This window comes from Taurulus bubalis (assembly GCF_910589615.1).
Source record: "Taurulus bubalis genome assembly, chromosome: 21".
Lineage (NCBI taxonomy): Eukaryota > Metazoa > Chordata > Actinopteri > Perciformes > Cottidae > Taurulus > Taurulus bubalis.
The window spans coordinates 5,396,772-5,424,765 of NC_136609.1; the positions used below are offsets into that span (position 1 = coordinate 5,396,772).

The 27,994-nt window shown below is 43.3% G+C and overlaps 1 protein-coding gene across 1 annotated transcript in view; it reads right to left on the minus strand.

Moving 5' to 3' along the window:
* dmd (dystrophin) overlaps window positions 1–27,994 on the minus strand; it is a gene marked incomplete at its 5' end in the record, with an annotated part of 308,870 nt that overhangs the window by 85,917 nt on the left and 194,959 nt on the right. Inside the window, 18 exons of the mRNA XM_079236662.1 lie at window positions 110–321; window positions 1,092–1,209; window positions 1,353–1,522; window positions 2,391–2,490; window positions 2,648–2,746; window positions 2,845–2,994; window positions 3,785–3,910; window positions 4,320–4,467; window positions 4,767–4,942; window positions 14,418–14,553; window positions 14,647–14,819; window positions 15,149–15,271; window positions 20,343–20,369; window positions 21,605–21,775; window positions 26,282–26,434; window positions 27,019–27,153; window positions 27,237–27,359; window positions 27,812–27,982. Of these exons, the coding sequence (XP_079092788.1) occupies window positions 110–321; window positions 1,092–1,209; window positions 1,353–1,522; window positions 2,391–2,490; window positions 2,648–2,746; window positions 2,845–2,994; window positions 3,785–3,910; window positions 4,320–4,467; window positions 4,767–4,942; window positions 14,418–14,553; window positions 14,647–14,819; window positions 15,149–15,271; window positions 20,343–20,369; window positions 21,605–21,775; window positions 26,282–26,434; window positions 27,019–27,153; window positions 27,237–27,359; window positions 27,812–27,982 (2,511 nt within the window). The remainder of the gene's footprint in view (window positions 1–109; window positions 322–1,091; window positions 1,210–1,352; window positions 1,523–2,390; window positions 2,491–2,647; window positions 2,747–2,844; window positions 2,995–3,784; window positions 3,911–4,319; window positions 4,468–4,766; window positions 4,943–14,417; window positions 14,554–14,646; window positions 14,820–15,148; window positions 15,272–20,342; window positions 20,370–21,604; window positions 21,776–26,281; window positions 26,435–27,018; window positions 27,154–27,236; window positions 27,360–27,811; window positions 27,983–27,994) is intronic.

The following is a 27,994-nucleotide window of genomic DNA, read 5'->3' on the forward strand; positions in this document are numbered from 1 at the left end:
GTCTTTTTATAAATCTCACATGCAAGATGTGTACATCTAAACTGTGAGTCAAAATTATGCTAATTTAGACACACAAAAGAAAACAGAGTGTAAAACATTTTTGCCCGACCTTCAGCTCGGCGTTTTGTTTCTTTACGTCGTCCACCGTGTACGTTACTTCCTGCCAGGACTCCAGCCTCTCACTGGCCTGCTTGATGAGATGATCCACCCCCTTCTTGGCATCCAGCCAATTGGTGGAGTCCTGCTGCATATTGTGGAGCTGCTTCGTCCTGTCGTAGAGTTTTGTCTGGGAGTCTTCCCAGTGAGCCTGAAGCCTGTCAACTACAATGACAGAAAGAAGGAAAATGGGAAATATATAAACGTAAATAAAAAATATAGCACTTTCAATGACGAATCATAGTTTATAGCTAACGTGGGCAGACCGCAGTGGTTACCGCCTCAGTTTTAGCTAGCATTTAGCGAGCTAACGGCTCGCTCTGGGCTCTGCTTTGCACGAGCATGATTTGATGGGGTTGACCCACTGCATCCTTGTCAGTGTACGGCAAAATAAAGAAGTAGGTCCATAAAAAAGTAGCTGGTGTAGTTATTCGGTAAAATAAAAAGTATGGGCGCTGTATACTGTCTGTTTTTTAAGTCATAAAGAAAGCCTCATAGGGCTAGGTGAAAGACTGAAATCCTGTCACACTTGAGACCCCCTCATTTGCAAAATGTCAAGGGGGTCTCTAAATTCACAAGACAATTATTTGTCACTTTTAAAAGCTGCAAAACATTTATTTACAAATGTGAATAGCCAGTGCAAGAAGCGAGTGTGGAAGGCTGGACATTGCAAGTGTTACATTGTGTACTACAAGAAAGTAGTAACTTACTTACGTAGTATCCGAGTCAACCTGCATGCATTATTAGGGCGTGGTATATGTACATAATATGCAGATATGGTACAGGCTTTTTGTTTCAACAGGTGAATTAGATTTGGAGGATCTAATCCGCTTTTATTTCGTGTTAACTCGTGTTTTACCAATCACACTTGGATCGATTTGTACGTTTGTCTCATAGCTTTAATTTTTGTAATGTGTGTGTGTGTGTGGACATACTGCGTTCAGTAATAGCGTTGCGGGTCTCCTGGTTGCTGGTTTTGTTCTTCAGATTCTGGGCTGCTGTGACCTGACTGTCCAGGAGGGGACGCCGCTGGTCCAGCTCCTGCAGAGATACCTGAAAACACCAAAATCAATATTTGTAATTCACTGCTGTATTAACACATTGATTAGTGCACTTTAGCAGCTCAAATTAACTATTTCTTCGTACACAGACCGCAACAATTGCATCAGTGTTGGTTGTGAACAAGGATCTCTGACCTTGAGTCTGCTGATGTTGTCGTCGATGTCCTCCAGGTCGGCCACCACCACGCGCTTGTTCTGCACCATGTTATCCAGCATGGTCAGCCAATCAGTGAGCTCAGCCCAGGACTTGTTGAACTGAGCCAGTGCCGCAGATTCAGGCAGGGAACTCCCTGTCAGACCTTCATCTGGGACACACACACACACACACACACACACACACACACACACACACACACACACACACACACACACACCCCCTCCGGTGAAGCCAATGTGCAAGTCTCCTAAAACTATCATTCTCTCTACTGACCAGTAGGAGGCGACTCAACTTACAAAGAGAAGTCTGATTGTATCAAAGTCTATGAGAAAATGACCCTACTTCTAACTTAACTTATTCCCTCAGTAAACATTGTAAACATGAGTTTATGTCTCAATCTCTAGTTTCAAGTCTTCTTCAATACAGCATGATGTTCATTTAGTAAAGTGTGGCCCATTTAGAGTCAGACAGACCATAAAGCAGGGGATGTTTTAGGGCGGGCTTACTGTGATTGACAGGTCTCTGCTGCTACCAGAGCCGTATATGTCGTCTACCCATTCCCCCATTTGGCTTACCTAACATTGCGCTCATTGTGTGAAGGAATCTCCCGAAAACTAGTCAGACTGTAATGGACAGCTACAAGCAACGTAATAGAGGTCACGTATTGCATATGGACATGTACATTTTTATAATTTTTTTATATTTTATTTGAATCCCCCCTCCACCATTGCTTTTTAATAAATGTAGTTATATTCATTTGTTATGATTTTTTACATTAGTATTAAAGCTATTCCTTGTCTGTATGTATGCATGTGTGTAGGAGCTTGTATGTACTGTACGAGATAACTAAAAGGACAATAAAAACTACCCAGACTGTTGTATAGTTATGGTGAAGTGGTCCAAACATTTGAAACTATTGAAACATTGGCAGATGTTTTGTAAGGTTTCTCCTGAAAAACAATCCGAACCAAGGGATAGCCTACATAACTGGATGGATGGAGAAAATAATCTCTTACTGTCTTTTTTGGCCACTAGCAGGACGGCCGTCCTCTCCTTATGCTGCCGCACCAGCTCCAGGATCACGGTCCAGTCTTCCCTTAGCTTGATGTACTTCATCTGTCACCACACACACAAAGTTCCACATCATTGAAGTGTACTGATGGAAGTAAATTATTTTATTTTTATATGGAAACTTGAATATGAAAAAGAATATATGCAACAAGAACACTGTTGGTTTGGTTTCAACAGATAAACCACTGTTGTTTTGCATCACCTTGTCTGGTTGGCTGTGAGGACTGTCCTTGTACAGTTGATCGGCTCGCTTCAAAACTAACTCCACTTCTCGCTGCTTTACTTGCACTTCCTCAATGAGCTGGAGAAATGAACGGAGAAATGTTTTATTCAAAAGGTTATTCAAAAGGAGTTTACTTTCTCAAAATGGGGCTCTACTGCTGTGTGTGTGCGTCCCACCCTTGGCGGCGGCTCCTCGGCGCTGTGCTCCAGCTTGTCCCTCGTACTGGACGCCCAGGCTGAAACCACGCCCAGCTGACCCTGAAACTTCTCCAGCTCCCTCAGCAGAGCCTCGATCTCCAGTTGACGCTCAGGCAGAGACTGGGACACCTAAACAAGAACAGGCTGTGATGTATTCCTTTCCCCACCTCGCCAATTCATCCATTTGGTTTTCAACACACAGGATTTGTGAAATAACTAAATTAAATTAAAAATAACTAAATTAAATTAAATTGACAATAAGACAATTAAAAAAGACTCCTCCACTGTCCAAATATTCGCCAGTTTGTCTCTAACTGTGCAAACAGCATCATGACGTATGTGGGATGATTGTATAGCCTGGTGTAGTTTTGTTGAGGCAAGTGAGAAAAACATTCTGGTCCGATGAATTCTTTACACTTTTTTCAAAACATTTTCATGTTGTCATTTTGGTCCTATTTATGCGGTAGGGTAGTGGTGTACTTCAGCCTCTCGAAAGGACTGTTGCAACAACAAAGAAATTGAACAGGTAAAATCTAATGGATCGTGGCTATCTGGATCATGGACCATGCCTACTACTCATATGAATAATTTCTGTCATATTCATTGAATGTGCTGTAACTCCGTTACGTTATTCATTCTGGCCACATGACATCTATTGCTTCTGTCCATCCGGGGAGAGGGATCCTCCTCTGTTGCTCTCCCTCAGGTTTCTTCCCCTTTTTTTCCCTGTGAAAGGGTTTTTACTATCTTTATTGGGGGAGTTTTTCCTGATCCGATGTGAGGTCCCGGGACAGGGATGTCATGTGTACAGATTGTAAAGCCCTCCGAGGCGAGCTTGTATTTGTGATGTTGGGCTATATAAAATAAACTGAATTGAAAACCGTTTTTTTGTGTGGTGTTCACGGTGGTTGCCGCTAACCTGAGCCCAGCGAGTGTTGATTATCCTGATGTCTTTCTGTCTCTCTGCAGGAAGTGTTATCTGTTTGTGTCTGAAGTTTAGATCCTCCATCATTGCCTTCTTGGCAGGAAGATCCTCCACATGTACCTGACACACACACGCACAAGTCATGTGGGATTTAACAAGAAATAATTGCAGCAGCTCAATGTAGGACACAAACTAATTATCTAAACTAACAAAACCAAATGCACGCAGTAACAATAACGTGTTGTCGAGGTTGGATTTCGGAATTAAACATGATGGAAACTCATTGGAAAACATAATACCGTCTGAATTGAATTAAACAAACCAGCACACACACATAAGCGCATGCAAATGTTCTTTTAACACTGAGTGTAATACAATCCTTCTAATAATAAAGGACTGGATCTAATTTACTCAGCAGCTAAATTAAATTACACTGGTCAACACACACCCACGCATGTATACAAACACGCACGCACACACACACACACGCAGACATACACACACTGCTGTGTTGTGTCTCCATTGATACCTGGACTTTGCCCAGAGTGTCTCTGATGTGCTGTGGCTCAGCCGGCTGCAGAGGGATGGCCAGGACGCCCTCCGCTTTGTCCAACCAGCCCAGCATGGAGCCCATGTTCTCCTGCAGCTCGGCAGTCGCCGTGCGCGCCTCTGCAGACCTGCAGCAAGAGGAAAAAGAGGGTGAGATGGGAACAGATTCCTGATGGCTTTCCGCCCGGTATTTAAACAATGCAAGATATTTAACAATATTTGACAATTAACAATAAAACAATAAAACTTTCCTTGACACCATTTCACCATTTCCTTGAATCTTGATTCAATTAAGTAGCTCATATTTAACAGGGAGCCATGTTTTTACAATGAGTTGCTTGTATTTTGAGGGCACACATGCATGTGCAGGCAAAATGTACTTTCAGGGTCCATCAAACATTGATTATTCATGAACAACAAGACACACCTCCTCTTGCGCTCGTTGAGCTGCTGGCAGACGTTAGCCCAGCGAGCGCTGAGTAATTTAAGCTGCGTTCGGAGCCGCGAGGCGTCGTCCGGTGTGCTCAACTGGCTTATGTCTTCTCCTGCTGAGTTCATTCTGCACAACACCACGTCCTGGAGAGGGATGGCCTCCGTCAGGTCCTGCACACACACACACACGCACACACGCACACACACACACACACACACACACACACACACACACACACACACACACACACACACACACACACACACACACACACACACACAGGGTGATTACCTTTTTTTAAATTGTTTGATTTAAGTGTTTGCATGCTGGAGACTTCAGGATATTTTTGTCCATTACGGTGGTCACTACGTCAGATCAAGTGATTATTGAGTCATACATTCTTGCTGTGACAAGAGACATGACAGACACGTTGGTCCCAGCCATCTTTCACGATGTGCATGATGTCATCGGTCAGAGGTGCTAGGAATTTCCAGTGACAATATTGTGTTTGGAGAAGCCTCAAAGAAAAAGGAAATGCGACCATGACCTTTGAGGCACCATGACCATGAGGCACCGGCCAAGGAGGTGGAGTAGCTGCCATTTTTGACTCGGGTCTGTTAATGGGTCCTAAACCTGGATTGAACTGCATCTCATTTGAAAGCCTTGTTCTTAGTCTTTCACATCCAACCTGGAAAACAGTACAGCCGATTCTGTTTTTTGTGGTATATCGAGCACCAGGGCCATATTCAGAATTTTCTGAGTTTTTGTCAAGTTTGGTCCTTAAGACTGGTAAGGTTATTATTGTTGGGGATTTTAATATTCATGTGGATGTCAGCAATGATAGCCTTAGTGTTGCATTTAGCTCATTGTTGGAATCGATTGGCTTCTGTCAGAGAGTACAGAAACCGACTCACTGTTTTAACCACACCCTCGACCTTGTTCTTACATATGGCATTGACGTGGAGCATTTAGTAGTGTTTCCTCAGAACCCTCTTTTATCAGACTATTGCCTTATAACTTTTGAGTTTATACTACCGGATTGTACAGCGTTAGGCAAGAGTTTTTACACCAGATGTCTAACTGACGGTGCTGTTGCTAGATTTAAGGAAGCGATTCCTTCTGTATTTGATTCATTACCATGTCTCAATATAACAGAGGACTCCTGTGCTAACTTTACTCCCTCCCAGATTGATCAGCTCGTCGATGGTGCTACTGGCTCATTGAGAGTGACACTGGACTCAATAGCCCCTCTAAAAAAGAGGATCATTAAGCAAAGGAGGCTCGCTCCATGGTATAACCCTCATACCCGTATATTAAAGAAAGCATCACGGAAGCTTGAGGGCATATGGCGTTCCAAGGGTCTGGAGGAGTCCCGGTTATTTGGCGGGATAGTCTGAGAACATATAAGAAGGCCCTTTGTAATGCCAGAGGAGCCTACTACTCATCACTAATAGAGAAAAACAAGAGCAACCCTAGGTTTCTCTTTAGCACTGTGGCCAGGCTGGCTGAGAGTCATAGCTCGGTGGATCTGTGTATTCCTATAGACCTCAGTAGTAATGACTTCATGAACTTCTTCAATGGTAAGATTCTGGCTATTAGAGGCAGGATCGGTGATCTCCTGCCCTCGACCACTGCCGGTCCATCCTCAGGTGGGATGGCCATGGAGGAGGCTGTGGGCCCTGTTGTGTGTCTGGATGGATTTTTTACCATCAACCTCGACCAACTGTCTTCAATGGCTTCTACTTCTAAATCGTCTACCTGTCTCCTGGACCCTGTTCCGACTAAGCTGCTTAAGGAAGTTTTACCTTTAGTTAGTGCCTCTCTACTAGATACTATCAATGGGTCTTTACTAATAGGTCATGTACCACAGTCTTTTAAAGTAGCTGTAATTAAACCTCTTCTTAAGAAGCCCACTCTAGATCCAGAATTGTTGGCTAACTACAGACCTATCTCTAACCTTCCCTTCCTCTCAAAGATACTGGAGAAGGTAGTCGCAAACCAGTTGTGTGACTTTTTACATAACAATAGTTTATTTGAGAAGTTTCAGTCAGGATTTAGAAAGCATCATAGCACAGAGACAGCACTAGTGACAATTACTAATGATCTTCTAGGTACATCAGATAGGAGACTTGTCTCTGTACTGGTCTTGTTAGACCTTAGTTCAGCGTTTGACACCATTGACCATGACATCTTATTACAGAGACTAGACCAGTTGATTGGTATTAAAGGTACAGCACTAAGCTGGCTTAAGTCGTATTTATCAGATCGATCTCAGTTTGTATTTGTAAACGATGAGGCCTCAATTACCACTGCCGTTCGCCATGGAGTTCCATAAGGTTCTGTGCTTGGACCAATTTTATTCACCTTGTATATGCTTCCTTTAGGCAATATTATCAGAAAACACTCCATAAACTTTCACTGTTATGCCGATGATACTCAACTATACCTGTCGATCAAGCCAGAGGAAACCCACCAGGTCGCTAAACTTCAAGCGTGTCTTAAAGACATCAAAACCTGGCTGACCTGCAACTTCCTGATGCTGAACTCGAACAAGACTGAAGTTATTTTACTCGGCCCAGAACACCTCAGAAATCAAGTATCTGATGATATGGTTTCTCTGGATGGCATCGCTCTGGCATCTACCACCACCGTAAGGAACCTCTGAGTTATTTTTGACCAGGACCTGTCATTTGGCTCCCACGTGAAACAGATCCCAAGGACCGCCTTTTTTCACCTACGGAACATCTCAAAGATCCGGCACATCCTGTCTCAAAGCGATGCAGAAACATTGATCCACGCATTAGTTACCTCAAGACTGGATTAATTCAATGCACATTACTAACTCTACTTTCTTTTTCAATGGATTCGTGGCTGCCTGGAACCAGGTCCTCCCCCCTGGCCCTGCTGATGCAACCATGGCCCTGCTGATGCAACTGGCCTGGAACTGGTCCTGCCTACTGCCATGGCACTGCTGATGGAACCAGCCTGGAACCAGGCCTGCCAGCTGCCATGCTTTCTCCTCCCCTTGCCCCTGGGATGCCCCTCCTCTCTACCTCCTCCTGCTTAATGGATCGTGGCTATTTGGATCATGGACCATGCCTACTACTCATTATATGAATAATTTCTGTCATATTCATTGAATGTGCTATAACTCCGTTACGTTATTCATTCTGGCCACATGACATCTATTGCTTCTGTCCATCCGGGGAGAGGGATCCTCCTCTGTTGCTCTCCCTCAGGTTTCTTCCCCTTTTTTTCCCTGTGAAAGGGTTTTTACTATCTTTATTGGGGGCGTTTTTCCTGATCCAATGTGAGGTCCCGGGATAGGGATGTCATGTGTACAGATTGTAAAGCCCTCTGAGGCAAACTTGTATTTGTGATGTTGGGCTATATAAAATAAACTGAATTGAATTGAATAGTTGTGTGGCAAAAAAACGTTCTGTCAAAGTCACGTACGTGACCGAAAACTTTGTGAAAGGCAAAAATAATGTGAATGACGTTGGTTGTGTATCCAGCATGATAAAACAAGCAATTCTGATCCGACAATACAGACGTAGGGCGCTGGGTCAGATCAGGAACTATATGCGGCCTTGACCCAACATAAATGTAAGATTTGAGGTGAGGATTATGTGTTAAGGTTGAGCGAAAATTTGTAATTTGACATTACATTTTTGTCAAATGTAGCTCAAATAATTGGTGTGGTAGTCAGAGATCACTTAATACTAAATAATACTCTTTTTTTTACCTTTATAAAGTATTTGTATTCAATTAGGATGCAAATAGTAGTTCAATCCAGATTTGGTGTTTTTAATGGATTACTTGCTTGGTTTGATTAACATTTTTTAAAGGGTACAAACTGTTTGTATTCACCAAATAGTATTAGCATTAAGGACATTACATTTTCACCTTCATTGGAATTAATTAATTGAAGCCTCTTTATGTTTTTGTTTTTTTGCATTATGACCGTAAACAATCCTCCAATGAATCGCCACCTTAACGTGGTGGAGGAGTTTGAGTGGCTCAGTGATCCTGGGAGCTATGTTGTCCGGGGCATCAGCCCCTGGTAGGGTCTCCCAAGGCAAACTGGTCTCGGGGGAGAGCCCAGACTAAGAGCGGTTCAAAAAACCCTGATGATGTACGGCCCACGGAATGAAGCTACCTCGCCCGGACAAGGGAAACCGGGGCACCCTCCCGGAGCCAGACCCGGGAGGGGAGCTCGACGGCGAGCGTCTGGTGGCCGGGCTTTCACCCATGGGGCCCGGTCGGGCTCAGCCCGAAAAAAGATCATGGACCAGCAACCCTGTGGACTCACCACCCGCGGGGGGAAGCATCGGGGTCGGGTGCTATGCAGACCGGGCGGCGGGCTAGGCAGGAGACCTGGGCGAGCCAATCGCCGGCAGCATAGACTAGCTCTAGGGACGTGGAACGTCACCTCGCTAGCGGGGAAAGAGCCGGAGCTGGTGCAGGAGGTGGAGCGGTACCAGCTAGATTTAGTTGGGCTCACCTCCACGCACAGCATGGGCTCTGGAACCAAGCTCCTGGAGAAGGGTTGGACTTTGTCCTTTTCTGGAGTTGCCCAGGGTGAGAGGCGCCGGGCGGGAGTGGGGATACTCACAAGCCCCCGGCTGAGCGCCGCTATGTTGGAGTTTTCCCCGGAGAACGAGAGGGTCGCCTCCCTGCGCCTACGGGTTGCAGGGAGTAAAGTTCTGACTGTTGTCTGTGCTTATGCACCGAACAGCAGTTCGGAGTATCCGGCCTTCTTGGAGTCGGTGGGAGGGGTCCTGGAAAGGGCGCCGCCTGCCGACTCCATAGTTCTCCTGGGAGACTTCAACGCTCACGTAGGCAATGACAGAGAAACCTGGCGGGGCGTGATTGGGAGGAACGGCTTGCCCGATCTGAACCCGAATGGTGTTTTGTTGTTGGACTTCTGTGCTAGCCACAGTTTGTCCATAACGAACACCATGTTCGAGCATAAGGTGGCTCATAAGTGTACCTGGTACCAGAACACCTTAGGCCGGAGATCAATGATCGACTTTGTAGTCGTATCATCTGATCTGCGGCCGTATGTCTTGGACACTCGGGTGAAGAGAGGAGCAGAGCTGTCAACTGATCACCACCTGGTGGTGAGTTGGATCAGATGGCGGGGGAGTCGGTTAGAAAGACCTGGCAAGCCCAAACGTGTAGTAAGGGTGAACTGGGAACGTCTGGCGGAGGATCCTGTCCGGGAGGTCTTCAACTCCCACCTCCGGAAGAACTTCTCACAAATCCCGAGGGAGGCTGGGGACATGGAACCCGAGTGGACCATGTTCAAAGCCTCTATTGTGGACGCGGCTGCTCGGAGCTGTGGCCAGAAGGTCATCGGTGCCTGTCGTGGCGGCAACCCAAGAACCCGGTGGTGGACACCGGGGGTGAGGGAAGCCGTCAAACTGAAGAAGGAGGCCTTTCGGGCCTGGCTGGCCCAGGGGTCTCCTGAAGCAGCTGACGGGTACCGGCAGGCCAGAAGGGCTGCAGCTGCGATGGTCGCGGATGCTAAAACTCGGGCATGGGAGGAGTTCGGGGAGGCCATGGAGAAGGACTTTCGGTTGGCCTCAAGGAAGTTCTGGCAAACCATCCGACGGCTCAGGAAGGGAAAGCAGGGCCTACCCCAGGCTGTTCTCAGCGGGGGGGGGGGGGGAACTGCTGACCTGGACTGGGGACATCGTCGGGCGGTGGAAAGAGCACTTTGAGGAACTCCTAAACCCGGCTAACATGTCCCCCGGAGAGGGGGCAGCGCCGGAAGTCTTTGGGGTGGTTTCTCCCATATCCCTGGCAGAGGTCGCTAAGGTAGTCAAAAAGCTCCTTGGTGGCAAGGCGCCAGGGGTGGATGAGATCCGCCTTGAGATGCTGAAAGCACTGGACATTGTTGGGCTGTCTTGGCTGACACGCCTTTTCAGTGTCGCATGGGGGTCGGGAACAGTGCCCATGGACTGGCAGACCGGGGTGGTGGTTCCCATCTTCAAGAAGGGGGACCGGAGAGTGTGCTCAAACTATCGTGGCATCACACTGCTCAGCCTCCCGGGAAAAGCTTATGCCAGGGTGCTGGAAAGGAGGCTCCGACCGCTTGTCGAACCTCAGATTCAAGACGAGCAGTGCGGATTCCGTCCCGGTCGTGGAACAGTGGACCAGCTCTTTACCCTTGCAAGACTACTGGAGGGGTCCTGGGTGTTTGCCCAACCAGTCTACATGTGCTTTGTGGACTTGGAGAAGGCTTTCGACCGGGTCCCTCGGGGGTTTTTGTGGGGGGTGCTGCGGGAGTATGGGGTGCCGGACCCGTTGGCACGGGCTATCCGGTCTTTGTACGCCTGCAGTAGGAGCTGTGTTTGTATCCTCGGTAGTAAGTCAGACACGTTCCCGGTGGGTGTTGGCCTCCGCCAGGGCTGCCCTTTATCACCGGTCCTGTTCGTGACCTTCATGGACAGGATATCTAGGCGCAGCCAGGGGGCGGAGAGGATCCGGTTCGGGAGTCTCGGGATCGCCTCTCTGCTGTTCGCGGATGATGTGGTCCTGTTTGCCTCCTCGGATTGTGACCTCCAGCATTCACTGGGGCGTTTTGCAGCCGAGTGTGAAGCGGCAGGGATGAGAGTTAGCGCCTCCAAATCTGAGGCCATGGTGCTCTGCCGGAAACCGGTGGATTGCTCCCTCCAGGTGGGGACAAACTGCCTACCCCAAGCGAAGGAGTTCAAGTATCTCGGGGTCTTGTTCACGAGTGAGGGTAAGGTGGAGCGGGAGATCGACAGACGGATCGGTGCGGCTGCAGCAATAAAACAGGCGCTGTACCGGTCCGTCCTGGTGAAGAGGGAGCTGAGCCGGAAGGCGAAGCTCTCCATTTACTGGTCGGTCTATGTTCCAACCCTCACCTATGGTCACGAACTCTGGGTCGTGACCGAAAGAACGAGATCTCGAATACAAGCGGCCGAAATGAGCTTCCTCCGCAGGGTGGCCGGGCTCACCCTTAGAGATAGGGTAAGGAGCTCGGACATCAGGAGGGAGCTTGGAGTCGAGTCGCTGCTCCTTCATGTCGAAAGGAGTCAGCTGAGGTGGTTCGGGCATCTAGTCAGGATGCCTCCTGGACACCTCCCATTAGAGGTTTTCCAGGCACGTCCAACTGGTAGGAGACCCCGGGGAAGACCGAGGACACGCTGGAGGGATTATATCTCCCGGCTGGCCTTGGAACGCCTCGGGATCCCCCAGAATGAGCTGGAAAGTGTTGCGGGTGAGAGGGAAGCCTGGGTCGGCCTGCTGAACCTGCTGCCACCGCGACCCGACCCCGGATAAGCGGCTGATAATGGATGGATGGATGGACCGTAAACAAAAAATATGTATCTGTTCATGCTAACTGTTTCCCCCCGTTTCCAGTCTTCATGCTAAGCTAATTTAACCATTTCCTGGTTTTAGCTTCGTATTTAACAGATAGATGTTAGAGTGGTATCAATCTTTTCATCTAATGCTTGGAAAACAAGTAAATAAACACATATCCCAAAATTGCTGAACTATTCCTTTAAAAGTAAGTAAGTATCAGAAAAATTCAAAACCAATATGTCTGACCAATACCTCAAGTCTGCATGGTTTAAAACGGAGTCCCAATTTGTGGTATTGTAGGGAGTTGCATGCTGGAACTAAGTCAATAAGCTAAGCGGTTCCTGGTTCAAGATTTCAACACAGATAAATGAGATCGTCTTTGATTTTCACAACTTTCTTCTATATTTCTCAAAATGGCGGACTATCCATTTAAATGCTTTGAGTACTGGCATTATTTAAACTTTAAACTGTCCCTCACGAGTGCATCAGCACCCATTCATCCAATGAGTGTGTGCTGGTGCAGGATAGGTGTGGTTCAGGCGGCAGCTTGTGATCTGAGGTTCCAGATGGCACTTGATTGTCACTTGGGCTCTGCGTCCTCGTCTGTGCAGGTGGACACTGCGAGCTGATCACAGCAGCCCAAAGTGAAGTGGACACGTCTGATGACGCAAACTGTACACATATGCACACACATATAGAGCAATAATTCATATGCAAGGTTGAGTGCATCGATTTAACCACAGCAGCCAAGAATTAAAGTGAACTCATTGAAACGTCTGTGAAAGCATCCGCTCAGACATTTCTGAGAATGATCCCCTCATACATTATTCATCTGTGTCTCGGTGATGTAAAAGCCTGTTGTTCTACGCTTGTATTAAATTGCTTTTCGTAATCCTTCAATTTCAGCTTTTGGGGTTGATGTAACATTGAAATGTCGAATATGATGACATCATATTGTTACATAAGGCCTAAAAAGGAAAGTGTTCTGTTTGTATCGAGGCTGACTGGACTGTCAAACAGTTACTGCCATTTCCTCTTCACAACTGCCATCTGGTGCAAGCAGACATTTCATTTCATGTATTGATGTCATTTAATTTCATGTATTGATGTCATTTCATGTCTTTTTTGGCTTGCTTATTTAGGCGTTATTAAGTTATGTATAATCAAAACATGCTATGTTTATTTAGTGGCGTACTAAAAATAATAGAAAAGGGGCAGAAAACTGTATCATGTCTTCTGCACTGGAAGGACACCCTAACAGATAGTCTATCACATGGCACTGATGCATGGTAGCCATCGTAGAATGATGACATGTAGTGTTCAAGCACTTTGAGTGGTCGGGAGACTAGACATGTTAATTGACCATTTATTCTCCTGGAGGGCACATCAGATGTTTTCCCCATTTTAAAGGTACCTTGGAGGTCACTTCATCATGCTTTCTCCACTGGAAGGGCACCCTGGAGTGCACTTCATAACATTTCCTCAATTTTAAGGGCACTCTAGAGGGCATTTGACAACTCTTTCTCCATTTTAAGGACACACATCATTGCACTGCATCTTGGGTTTTTTCACTCAAAGGGCACCCCGGAGGATAATTCATCAAAGTTTCTCCAATTGAAGGACACCATAGAGGGCCCATTATAACATTGCTCAAAGGCTCACCGCATCCTGTTGTATCTACCATAGGGGCATCTAAACATGGGGGCACCAAGCAACATTGTTCCTGATTCTTCCTTTAAGCATACAGTGTGGGGAAAGTAAAATTTGAGATTTGTTTGTAAATGCATTATACACATATACATGCTCAACTTACCACATCCTTTATAAAAATGTTATTTATATTTATAAAAAATGATATTAGATCCACCTTGATGAACGGATAGTTTCAACAACTTTCTTCTGAGCCTTCATCTTCCCTGAGTGTAAAGTGCCTCTATTGCCTTGTCCACAGTAACTAGTGTGACAGAGGTGCAACCCCCTCTTGGGATTTTACCTCATCAGACCAGACAGTAGCCCAACATTTAGCAATGATGGCTAACACTGATGAAACTAATGTTAGCTTGTGACATTAAATCCAAAACACAAGATTCACTCTCCGTGGTTAGAACACATTTTTTCGTTGCTTAACCTGAACTTTAAGAGTGAAGAAAGAAGTCCTGAAGTATATATTTAACTGTTGATTTAATCAGGAGATGATATGATGTTTCACAACAAATAGACCATAAATTAATCACAACAACACATTTTGGATGTCATGGATGCCAGATCATGTCTTGATATGCGTGTCTGCGGTTCAATGTGCGTTACCCTGAGGTGGTATCTGTGTCCCGCCGGCTCAATGTCGACCGGCCTCAAAGTGCTCTCTGCGTCATTCAGCCACTCCTCCATCGCCTTCTGATCCAAAACCAGCTTCTGCCACTTCGAGTTGCAATCCTGCCAACGCCTACAAACACACACGCACAGATTTTTCATTCAAATGCGTCCACAAAATGAATCATTATTCATACGATCACGTGCATCCCTCCACCCTCCTTACTTCAGTCTGTCGTGGTAGAGCTTGTTCAGTTTATCCCAGTTGGTGTTGAGGAGGGTGGCAGTCTCCTGGACCCTCTGACCCTCCAGAGGCCGAGCCCCAGACGCCATCTCCTCTTTGCGGCCCAACGCTCCCTCCACTGGGCCTCGCAACTCCTCAATGTTCCCCTTCACCTCCTGTGTGGTGGATTGTGTTACTTCAGGACAGCTTAATGTTTCCCCCCTACTTCAGGAACTTCATATGGAACCGCCAGATATTATATTGGTATAAATCTTCTCATCTAACTCGGTCTTCTCAGTTCACAGTCTCAGCACCAGTAGCTCTTCCTCTGTCTATCAGCAGTGAAGACATGACTGCCCTTTCTCACCACATGCCCTTTTATTTCTTTAGTTTCAGAAACAAAATATTTAGAAATAAATATATGTGGTTGGCACGGGTGTTCATGATTATCACCTAAGAAGTATTCTCCGTGGCTCTCAGGTATAAACAGTAAAGCGGTGCTGACCTTCAGGCAGTGCTCTTGTTGAGGCAGGTTATAATATGCTGCAGGCCAGTATTCAGGAGAGTTCAGCTTGAAGTCCGTCTCTGATACCGAGCGCAGCAATGCCTGCAGCTCTGTTACGTACTCCTGGAGAGAGAGAGAGAGAGAGAGAGAGAGACACGCACACGCACACACAAAGAAGAACATAGTATTACTTCATACAAATAATGTTTCATATCAGGTTTGTTCATCTAACCAGGGAACATATCAAAGCTAGCTTTAGGGGGGAACAAATCAGATTTTCAAAGAAACAAGGAAACAAGGAAACAATCTGGTACTTCAATTATTAAATTAGTTCATTGGACCATTGCAATTCCCTGTAATTAAACACTAATATATATATAGTTTTGTCAATATCATTTTTCTAAGGTACTTCTTTTAGTTTTTTTGTGGGGAAAAGGGTTTTGGCAGGTGTATTTTGTTTTTACAGGATTACATTTAAGTGGTTATTGTTGTAATACTCATTTTAGCCACAATATGCAGTAGTGCACCACTACCCCATGCCCTTAAATATGACTAAAAGCATATATGTTCCTTCTAATGTTCCATAAATTGCTTAGACATAACATATGTCTGGTAGCTTGTATTTAAGAGTGCATGGAGGAATTAAAAATCACTTGTAATGCTTTTTGTTCTATTTAGAACATGAAGCGGTGCACTTCAGCCTCTTGTGACTGAAATGAAAATTACAACTAACATTTTCAGCTGCCAAAACCTGTGTCATAGAGAGAGAAATATCGGGAACATAGACAGATTGTCCTTGGCAAACCGTTTTTTTAACCAGTTCTTTGGCATAAACAAACTCTTTAGATCAAACTTGCATATGGATATAGTTCACCAAAGTTGTTTTTCCTCACTTGTCTCTCAGGGTTTCTGTATAAATCAGAACTATAGAAGACATACATTTAATATGAACAAAAGCATAATTCTTTTGTAGTTTATGAAAATAGCAAATGACTTGTTGTAGATACCTTTTAGATGACGAACTATAACTTGATAAATGAAGCCACAGATTGTTTCAAGGTGATCCTTCACAGTCCTACTCAAATACATTATCAATCCGTATTGTGTATCATGATTCAAGCTTGTGTCGACTCCCTTTTAATGTAATTTCAGCCTTTGATTATGAGTCAACTCTTGAAACAATATAATATATTCCCTTGACTGTGATACACAATACTCTAACTGGAACGAAGCTGCCTCTTGCACTGAAGCTCCTCTCCACACTGCAGAGATACCAGGTGTTCACACTCAGCTCTGTTCATTCCACCTCATTGTCATGCTCCTGTCTCTGAGCCATCGCTTGATGGCATTGTTTTAATTAAACCTGAATTAAAAAAAATAGACATTAGCATTATTAAACAAATAAATAATGTTAATGATTGCTGCCAGCATTAACGAGTCAGCAAAAGCAGAAACACTCACTAGCTGAAGGACTAAATATCCTTTGCTGGGATAGAAATATACATTTGCTACTTTTGCATCATTTAAAGGGCACCCGTCTGATTTAGTATTGCACTTAACAGAACGTTGTGGGTCGAAATGGAGGCAACAGAGGCCAAGATATTCTGACTTTTAGTCCCTAGTATGGGTCAGACACCAAAGACCTACATTTCCCATAATGCAACTCAATATCATATTTCATTAAACTCTTCCTGCCTGGTGAATGCCCTTCAAACTCCATATCTCAGTTTGTAATGCATGCCTTTTGTTACATTTGCAGTCTGTAGGCCAAAGCCAAGATAACCCTGATGACATCACAATGACATCATCAAGGTTATTTTCTCAAACCTGACAAAGCTGCTCTTCCTCCCTTTTGACATCTGCCACTTGTATGTGTGTTATGAAGTGAAATGGAAGGCTGAGTGTTGAATGGCCCAGTTTCCCTGCTGCCTATTAGCATTGTGCAGACTACCCGTCATACAGGCTTTTATATAAGCAAATAAAGTTTGTTCTGAAGTGGGGAAGATATTAAAGGAATAGCTCGACATTTTGCTGAGAGCTAGATGAGAAGATAGATACCACGAACATGTCGGTGCGCTAAATGTAAAGCTGGAGAATGCAGCTCATTAGCTTAGCTTAGCACAACTGAGCCAAACATTTTTTCACTTTGGTTTTTGTCTTTGGATTTAACAAATGAGCTGCAACAATTTCATTTGAGGTTTTGTCCGGTGCATTTCTTTGTACAACAAAGCTATACACTATGTTAGCCCAGTATTAATGCTACATTAAGCTAAGTAGCCGTGGCTTTATATTTAGTGGTAATGATCTTCGGATCCAAGTCTCAGCAAAAAAAGTTAATAATTTTCCCAAAATATCTACATTTTGAGAAAATAGAAACTTTGATATTGTACATGCAAACTATTCTCTGTCAACGTGTAAACTCTTTGCTACAATATCTGTGCATTGACTGGTTTAGGAAAAGCTACAACATGGACTTTGTGTTGGGCTTTTTTTGTCAACTGCAATCCATGTTTTCAAAGCCCAAATGGACCTTCAACCTCCATTTTCAAGCCAACATGAGCAAGACATCTGTGTTTAGAGAAACATCTACAAATCCAACCGGGCTCAGGTCATATGTTATGATCACAAGCTCCAGAACTAAATTGATGGTTGTTAACTGGCAAAAGGATGGTTCACATGTTCTAAAACATCACTCACATTATCATATGTGCAGTGAAAGTTATTAATTGTTGTATATTTACTTCAGTACTCTAATTAAATGTATACTTTTGAGTTACCTATACTTTATTTTGAGTGCATCCATTCAGATACTTTATTCTTTTACTGTACTACATTCATCTGGCTCGTTTCTTATTACTTTGCAGATTAAGATTTTACCTACAAATTATTCTCAATTATGTATTGTTACTATCTATGAACATCCAAATACATATAATAATATAACTCTGACTGATGGATGCTTCTGTGGCATAATGAGTATTTGTACTTTTGATACTTTACTTGAGCAAAAAATAATATATGAATTATATTAGTATTTATTTATGCTCATGAAAGAACACAAAATAAAATATATATATATATATATATATATATATATATATATATATATATATATATATATATATATATATATATATACATATATATCTTTCAGAATCTTTGCCTTGCCCAGAGACCATCCTTGCTGTAAGAACATTAGGACTGTAAAAATCCCAGGGGATCTAAAAAAAAATAATTCTAATACATTTAAGTTTTTCCTCAAATTCACCACTTTAATCTCAGAGAATATCCCTGTTTTTTTTCTCGCAAATTTACAACTTCAGATTTAGAGCTTTATATTTTCATAATTTTGCCCCACTCCTATGTCTCTGTGATTAGCGTTTTCTTTAACCTATAATGGCCCTTTTACGTGTCATATAATTCATACACAGAACTAGGACTGTGGATTATGTCTCCCTTGTCTACGATTGAAGTATAAAAAAGGCCAGGGACGGCCAGTATGAACAGGAGACATTTACAATTCTTTCAATGTATATGAGTGCAAGTACTGTTTTATGAATATGTGAATTCATCCTTTAATGTCTTACGGAAATATTGTGGCCATACCTGAATAAAAGACAGCAATAGGGTTGCACATTAATTATATTTGATTTCTATGTTTGCAACTAATTAATTTCACCCAGTGGGACAGACTGGCACATAATCCGTCATCTGATAAATCACATTCTTAGTAAAGGCCAAAACCTGCTCTCACACACACACACATATAGACCCACCTGTTCACACATTGCATGCTTCATTTTGGAGCTTTTTTAGACACGTGTTTGTGATTTCAATGTGTGTTGCTGAGACATGAAAGCAGAGCAGATCTAGCTGATGAGAGAAAGAGGTTTAAAGTAACATGTGGTCTGTCTCAGAAAAGACAAGTTGGCAATGAAACAATAAAACAGCTGCTGCTGTGTAATGACGGTGGATTTAGTTCCCAAATGAGCAGGTCAGAAATGTCTCACCATCACTGGGAGCTTCGGCCGAAATAGTTATTCTAGTCTTGTTTAGATGGCACAGAGATAGAAACAAATAAAGATTTATTTCCTGCAACTTCTTCAGGTTCTGCACACTAAAATGTTTCAGCCAGGAAAGAATAGAAAACTCAAAATGGCTCTTACTCTCATGATCTGGTCTACTCTTCTCCATCTTCTACACCACTTGGACTGAATACACATATATACTGTATTTGTTTTCATAAAAATACATTGTATTAGGTGCACCCTTTTGGTGCTGGGTGCAATAAGTGTGGCGAGGAATTGGTTTGGAATGTTAGTGACTATTGCCAATACAGCAACATCCTGCCATCTTGTTACAAATGATGCACTTTTTCTTGCCGTATGTCAGAAGGTCGTCAGTTCACACAAAAAGTTGGGACCCTGACAGTGGGTGAAAGTCCTGCGTTTTTCTGACCCATCAATCCACCCCAACCTCCTCCCTACGTGGACTTCCTCAGACTTTGATTAGAGACGTATTTCTGATACGTCAAAAATAAGTGTAATTAGGGAGAAAATACGTTTCCCTCCAGTCGTAATTGACAATGGATAACAATTGTTGTCTGGGAATAGGATTTTTAGGAGACCAGGCTGCATGGATTAACTGTTAACTCTATATAGGAATACCTGCATTCCCATAAAAATGAAGTAATCAAATATGAAGGCCGTACTGAGTCAAATACTGTGTTGGGAAACGTTGTCTGCTTGTGTCCCTTCATACAGAGGTCACCGTCCCACTGGAATTGGTCAGGATTACGTGATTTGCAGGACATGCTTTGTGGACACTTGCAACACAAACTCTGCATGTGGTCTATTATACAGAGAACCCAGCTTGGAGAGTATGGGAAAGTAAGTGCTAGTCCTATTAGTGCTCAAGAGTTTGAGGCAATGTGCCGAAGTGGCAACACAGTTGGAGCGGCTTACTCAGAGGCCTCATGTACAGCACTGAAGCACAACATCACTGAGAAAGAGTGAGTGCGTTCAGTCTGTGGTCTCTCGGTAAATTAAGATAACCACATTAATGCTTATGAATCCTCTCAGTGCGCCTGAAGAAATCTTCAATCTGACAGTACAGATGTGCATTTGTCCAAGTTGATACCATGGGGTGGAAGTGTAAGTGGGTGATTCACTTGATTGGTTGACAGGATACATACATCTTCAGTGATCGGCAGATCAGGGAACTGTGAGGGTGTAATGTGATTGGTTGGCAGGCCGAGCGGTGTAGGGGGCGTGAGCATGCGGTGACAGAGCAACAAATGAGGTTTGGATATGTGACCGTGCTTCACATGACCACATTAAGACATGGAAATGAGAAAATGCAACCAAAAAAAAAAGAAGCAACTCACATTTTATTTTGAAAGGGAACAATCTAGATCTGATTTAGATGTAAAGTAACTTTCTTAAACTGACATTACTAGAAATATGAGCTTCATATTATCTTGAAGGTTATATATTGGTCTTTTCATGAGATTGGTTGACGATAAGAAAAATATAGAATAACATCAAATAACCCATCCACAAGACATTTATTGTTACAGATGAATATAGAGAAATGGCTTTTTTCAAAAAAGTCAACCTGCCAGGCTCCAGTTACTGTGTTAGTAAAAAGAACCATAGTTAGCTAACTATGCTGAAGGAAGCTCTGGAGTCAGGAGGCTGGACTAAACTGGGACTGATGACTCATGTTAGCAGTTTTCCCATGCGTCCAGTCTTTATGCTAAGCTAAGCTAACTGACTGTAGCTTCATATTTAACCCAGTCAAATGAAGAGTGTTAGCAGTCTTCCTATCTAACTGTGGGAAAGAAATCCAATAGGTGTTTTTCCCAAATTGGGTTGACAGGTGTTGGTAAGAGTACTCAGAGATTAAATTGTATAAGAAATTAAAATACAACTAGTTGGTTGAAACCATATTTTGTTAAATTGTGAATCGTGGGCGGGTAAAATAGCTTTTTAATGATATAAATGTAGACCTGTGCGGCACAACTAGATTGGTTGATGCCTTTATTCACGCTTTTTCGTTGAGTCATGTTTGTGTTCTTCAAGTTTGAAAATATATCTTGACTTAGGAATTGATCGCAGAACAAAACAAAAGGTCCACGGTGTGTAAAGGCTTTAACATGATTTATTAACAAACCAAACTTATTTGTTATCCTATAACTAATTATAAACTGGAATGTTAATATGAAGCTTGCTTAACACATTTTGAAGGGGAATAATTGAAGATAGTGGTTATTAGAAGCTGTTCACGCTAATTGCATGCTAATAGTTTGTTAAATCAACTGGCATACGACTCACACTCTGTCTTGTATATGTTTAGCGCTTATATAGTAGTATCAGTATAATATCCTGGTTTGATTAGTATAGTATTTTCTGTTAGTACTGTAGATATATAGAAGTCGTGCCTACTGAAACTCACGCATTGTCTCTTGAAGGGTATGAACTTGCCCTCCACCTCAACCCAGCGCGTGTTGAGCTGGAGTTGGCGGGGCTCCACTAGATTGGCGGCTCCAGCTTCTGAGAGCTGATTGGCTAAGCCCTGCATCTCGTTTAGCTCCTCCTTCTTCTTGTCGAACTCTGTGCCAATTTCCTATTGGACAAAATCAACCAGGGGGGGTCACTTGCTATTGGCTGAGCCAGTGGGGAGGGGGGGCAAATAAAACACACACACACACACACACACACACACACACACACACACACACACAAATAATACAACATTTACATTATTCACTCACTAGCACACACTCCAACAGACACATTCAGATATTGTGTTTGTAACTGTCAAACATTCACAAAGGGTTTCATATTGTATGTTAATATTATACTGTATGTATCGCAATTTCAACAATCCATATAAAATAAGAAAGTGGTGCTATAATTGGGAGGCGCACACTGCCTTCAGACTTTATTTACACTGAAAAGGAGTACAATAACTGGCCTTTTCTATAAGTACAGAGGAGCAAGTGCGGGGGGACTTGGTAGTGTGAGGGGGAAAAGAAGCATGGAGAGAGAGAGAGACAGGTAGATGAGCAGACAGACAGACAGACAGACAGCAAGGAATCACGGTTGCGGCAATGACAGGGGAGTCTGAGGCGAGCGAGTCAGACGTCCGCTTAGCGAAATGTCATAGTGATCATCTGAAAGGGAAAGACACACATACAGAGTCAGGCGGGGGCAGAAACACAGGTGGAGTTTAGGGTTCCATCAAAGCTTCCCGCATCAACACGCAGACGCAATGGCTTTCCCATCAATGTACAATCATGTATGTACAGGACTCAATACTAAGGATTGGCCTAAACACAAATACACCAGACCAGGCTCGTGAAACTAGCAGGTTTTTGAAAAAAACATTGCTGGGATAGTATAGGCAAGTCAAAATTTACTTTGGGCAAGTACATTTCTTTTATACAAGAAATCTGAAATTGACTTGCATAATACCTACATATTAAGTATTATTCATACTACTCTAATATATGAAAACATGTTTGTATGTTATCACAACTGTGTTATTGTTGATATTGTCAAGCTTGTTATTACTATAGAGAGCGACAGGGCTGACGTGTTTTTGTAATCGCAGCATCGAGCATCGCACTGGCTCCCTCGCCAAAAAGCCAATGGGATTATTGCAAAAAGTATCCTCTGATATTCACACATTTTATTCAGCAAGATATCCACTTTTATGATTTTTTTTAAGCTAACGTTGTGCCGTAAAGGAACTACTACACATGCGGCACATGAGTGCGTTTAAACACAACGAGCCTGTGAAGTCACATTTAGCCGCTTGTTAGCAACCGCCTTTCTTAAGACTCTCAGTACTTTCACATATTCACAATCTGAGTATCTACTGACATATTTTGTATCTCTTTAGCTTTTCGTCAACCATGGACCTTATTTCAGCCATCTAACCAAAAACCCATTGACTTCGGGACGAAGGAACTGCAAAAATGCTAAATAATAACTAGAAAATTTCACAAGAAATTTTGAAAGTGTGGCTACTACTGCCGTAAGACGTCGCAATATGTATACATTACCGGTAGTGAGATGTGTTATTGAGGTAACACATCTCTCAATAACACAATAACCTCAATAACCTCTGCCACCTTCAGAATTATCAGATCAAATGACTTTCTTTGAGAGGGTGAAAAACGTAGTTTTTTACACAATGAAAAAAAAAATCCTTAACCGAAAGCCAAATAAAAAAGAGCCAATCAGACTTCTTCTATGGGAGGAGCCTAATCGGATTCGTTGTGTTGTCCATTTTTCCCCAGCAACAACAGACTCATTGGGTGAAAGGTCGATCCAAGTTGTATCTCCTCACTCACCAACTTTCTGGGGTCAAAAAACGTGCACGCACACACACGCGGGCGCACATAGACACACACAGTCAATCGTTTTGTGATAATTCTGTGTGTGTGTCTAAGTCTAATGTATGATATATAAGAATGTGTGTGAAACGTTTTTTGTAGAGTTTAAAATAGAGTGTCTTGGATGTCAGCTGACCAACGTCAGTTGGCTCCTCCTGCGTTTGTATCACCGGTTGTCGTGGTGACAGCCCTGATTGGCTAACTTAAAACAGGTGTGACACTGTCACAGAGCGGGAGACTGAACTGTGGATTTAATGAGAAAACAACCTTTTAAACTATTGTATTTGACAGACAACCGTGAATCCCATTACGAAAATAATGACATCATGAGAAGCACAAGACTTCTGAGAACGTTTCCGTCTACTTAAATATTTGTAAGGATTTATAAATGAGAGCGTAAATTCAGTTTGTAAAGTGCTCACGTTTCCGTCATGAGAGAAAATTGTGGTCCGATTTAACATGGAGGTTAATAGAGCAGTTGGCCGGTCTTCATGTCGCTTTCAGGCTTGCTGACAAAACAGTATACATTTGTTGGATTCCACGACGCATGTGTACCACCGGCACAATATTTCCAACGTTTTCATATATAAATTATGCCTCAAAAGTCAATATTGTGGAGTGAATGGCAAAATACAAATACAAAAAGGTTGTTTAGGACACAGCTCTGTAGTGGATTTCTATGTTCCTGAACTTGAATAAAAGCCAAGGGGATTGAATAAGTTCAAGGATTTAGAGATTAGTTTATATTTAACATTAATTAGAATAGGAGGAGGGGAGAGGAGCTCTTTGCAGGGGTCTGGGTGAAAGTCTCTGTGGGTGCAGCTCATTTGCATAAGGCGGGAAAACCGTGGGTGTGGCTCATGAGCGTCTGACAGAGGACGTTATTAATGGTCTAAAATGTCTATTTGTGTGCCTTATTGGTAATATTAGGATGTTTAAACCGTGTCTATGAGTCTTAAGCTTGTTTAAGTGTTTAATAAGAGGAAGCATATGGAAGAAAAGAAGTTAAGAGGCGTTTATTTGTGTCTTGAGACCGGTGTAAGTGTAGGTAATGAAGATGGGCCATTATTCGAGGTAGGGCGCAGAATTGAGTAGGGAGGTGTGGTTACACCAAGAAATAATACTATTGTATTTGACAGACAACCATGAATCCCATCCCATCACGAAAATAATGAAATCATGGGAAGCACAAACAGTCAAGTGTCAGCTGACCAACTGACAGTTCCTCCTGCACGTGTGTGCGTGTGTGTCACCGTTGCCATGGTGTTCACTGAGAGAGAGACAGGAGAGTTGATTTAATGAAAAAACTAACTTTCAAACTACTGTATTTGACAGACAACCATGGATCCCATCACGAAAATAATGACATCATGAGAAGCACAAGACTTCTGAGAACGTTTCCGTCTACTTAAATATTTGTAAGGATTTATAAATGAGGGCGTAAATTCAGTTTGTAAAGTGCTCACGTTTCCGTCATGAGAGAAAATTGTGGTCCGATTTAACATGGAGGTTAATGGAGCAGTTGGCCGGTCTTCATGTCACTTTCAGGCTTGCTGACAAAACAGTATACATTTGTTGGATTCCACGACGCATGTGTACCACCGGCACAATATTTCCAACGTTTTCATATATAAATTATGCCTCAAAAGTCAATATTGTGGAGTGAATGGCAAAATACAAATACAAAAAGGTTGTTTAGGACACAGCTCCTCGTGCTCTAGCGATGACATCACAGCTCTAACCTTCCCCACACACACCCATTGTAAACTCTGAAATGGTTCCCACATTTTCCTAAACTTGAACAATAATTACATGAAAACTGTGCTAGCTATCAAAAAATGCCCAATTGGGCAAATAAACTCCAGACTTTTGTCAACGTTTTAAACTTCAAATCATTTCTCTACGATACATTATGGCGAGTCACTGTGGGCACAAAGATGGATGTTTTTTTGCTCTCTTCAGTCCGAAACCCCAGTCAAGTGAATGGGACAATTTCTCGCCGTTTTTCGCACTTTTCGGGAAAATGGCTGGTCGAATCTCTTAGAAAAGTCATAGCTCACGATTCCCGATCGGGCCGCACGTTTTGATGTATTTTTTACGCATGTGCGGGCAACGCTGTGGGAGAAGATACGGTCCAAAGTTTGGCGGAATAAGAAGAATAATAATAAGCCCGAGCAATAATATGAAGTGCGCTTTGCTATAGGGGTCTATGACCCCTCTAGCTGAAGCCACACTTAATAACTAACGCAAATAATTTAGTCAAGAATTATTGATGTGTAAATGCTACACACAACACTGTTTAATGAGCCTCTTTTCTATTCTAGGTCATGGGGAAAACAATCCCAGATAAAAGCTGCTGTCTCAAGAATCGATCTGCAGTTATGTCTTTAAATAGATACGAGGAAGATGTCCCGGAACAATAATTTGAAAAGTCCTCCTCCCAAATCAACGATTGCAATAGGCTTGACACCAACCCGTTTTTCCAAGAGGAGAGGTGAGAAACAAAGGGCAGAAAAAAAGGTTCTTTCACTATTATCATGTCCCGGGAACATGTAGAATGAGGAAAGATTAAAGACAGAAAGCGTGAGACAGACGCTGTGAGATGAAGAACTGGATGAGGAGGAAGACAGCAATAAACAGAAGGTTGGAAATACATTTTCATAGCAGAAAAGCAAAGATATTACTATCTATATGCGCGAGTGTGTGTATTTATGCATGTGTGTCATCACCTTGACCCTCTCTCCTTCGGGGGGGTCAGGCAGTTGGTCCACGCTGCGTTGGATGTCATCCAGCCAGGCCAGCAGGTCATGTGACTTCCTCCTGTACTGGTACCACTGGGGTGCGATGGCCAACGCCTTCCTGTTCCTCAGCACACGCAGGTCCTACACACACACACACACACACACACACACACACACACACACACACACACACACACACACACACACACACACACATAATTATTGAGCTTTAAAAATGGTGGTCGGAGGTTTTTGTTACCTTTGGACTGTTTTTCCTGTCTTTACGCTAAGCGAAAGGGATAGTGTGAAGTATGAGCTCCTTATCCATAGTCAGTGTATTACATACAGTAAGTTGCATTTGACACGCCTCCAGTATGTAGGTTACCAGCCGTAGATACTTCTAAAATCTTTAAAACCTTTACCTGCCTTGATCGGTTACTTTGCTTGTGTCATTGTGTGACGTTGGTGTTTTAAAGGGTAAAGTGGTGAAAATATTCTAAATATAGCGTACACTTAAACTGGTATAGATTGTTTTAGGTGTCTTAAATGCGTCAATAGCAGAACATTGCTTTGCTCCTGTCTGTCTCTCTAAACTCCATTCACTTAATGTCGATAAGTACTTCCTGCAAACCCATTTAAAAAAAAAAAATATCCCTTTAATGCACAAAATGAGCGAGGTATTGATCATCTACTGTTGGCAAGAAAGCAAATGAGTCTTGTATTACCTTGACCGTGTTGTACTTGCTGTGGAGCTGGTTTTGCTTCAGTCGGATTTGCTCTCTCTTGTCCTGATCCGGGACTCTCTTCTGTAGATTCTCACCCTTCAGTAGTAACTCCTTCACTGCACCTTCCTCACAGTCCTACACAACACACACACATGTTTACTAAAGGTGCGCACATACGATGAGAGAAAGTCATTATCCTTTAGAGGCGTGTGAGAGACCTTGTCCTCCTGGAAGTCCTCCTCCTTGAGGTTTTCCCCCTGCTTGACCTCCTCCTCCAGGAGCTCCAGCCAGATCTGAGCTTCGCTGTGGTATTGCTCCAGCTCCCTGGGGGACGCTGCCGTCTGCCACACGCACACGCACACGCAAACAGACACACACAAAAATAGAGAGATCATTAGTGGCCAAGAGGAAGTAAATTTGTTCGGAGAGCAGATTTAGTGAGAGTTTGAAGTACATTCCGTGTGAGTCTGTTAAGTGGGGGTTTAAAGTACATTCAGCAAGAGAGTCTTTTTAGTGAGACTTTGAAGTCAAATTAGGGAGTTTGGATTCTATTTAGTGAGAGCTGAAGTAAATTGAATGAGTTCTTAGTCCGTTTGGAGAGAGCTAGAAGTAAATATATGGTAAAAATGGGATTATAATAATTAACAAGAACACTGAAAGAGTCAATTTAAGTGTTTACAAGTCAAAATGGCAAACGACAACATGAAGTATGAAGTAGATCCTATCAGACTGTGTGTGTTATTGCTGTTAGAACTTCAAGGTTACAGAAAGCAGAGTGTATAATTCTCCCCACCTGTCCGCAGGCAATGCGTTGAGCGACCGTGTCAAATCTCCGGTTGAGCTGCTTGACTTGGGGTCCCACCTGGGCCTGGCAGTTCTCCCCCCTGGTTGACATGAGGTCCTGGGCCAGAGTCCGCACCGCCTCCATCTTTCCCCTTGTCAGCTCCAGCTCTGCACGCAACACCTGCAGGACGCA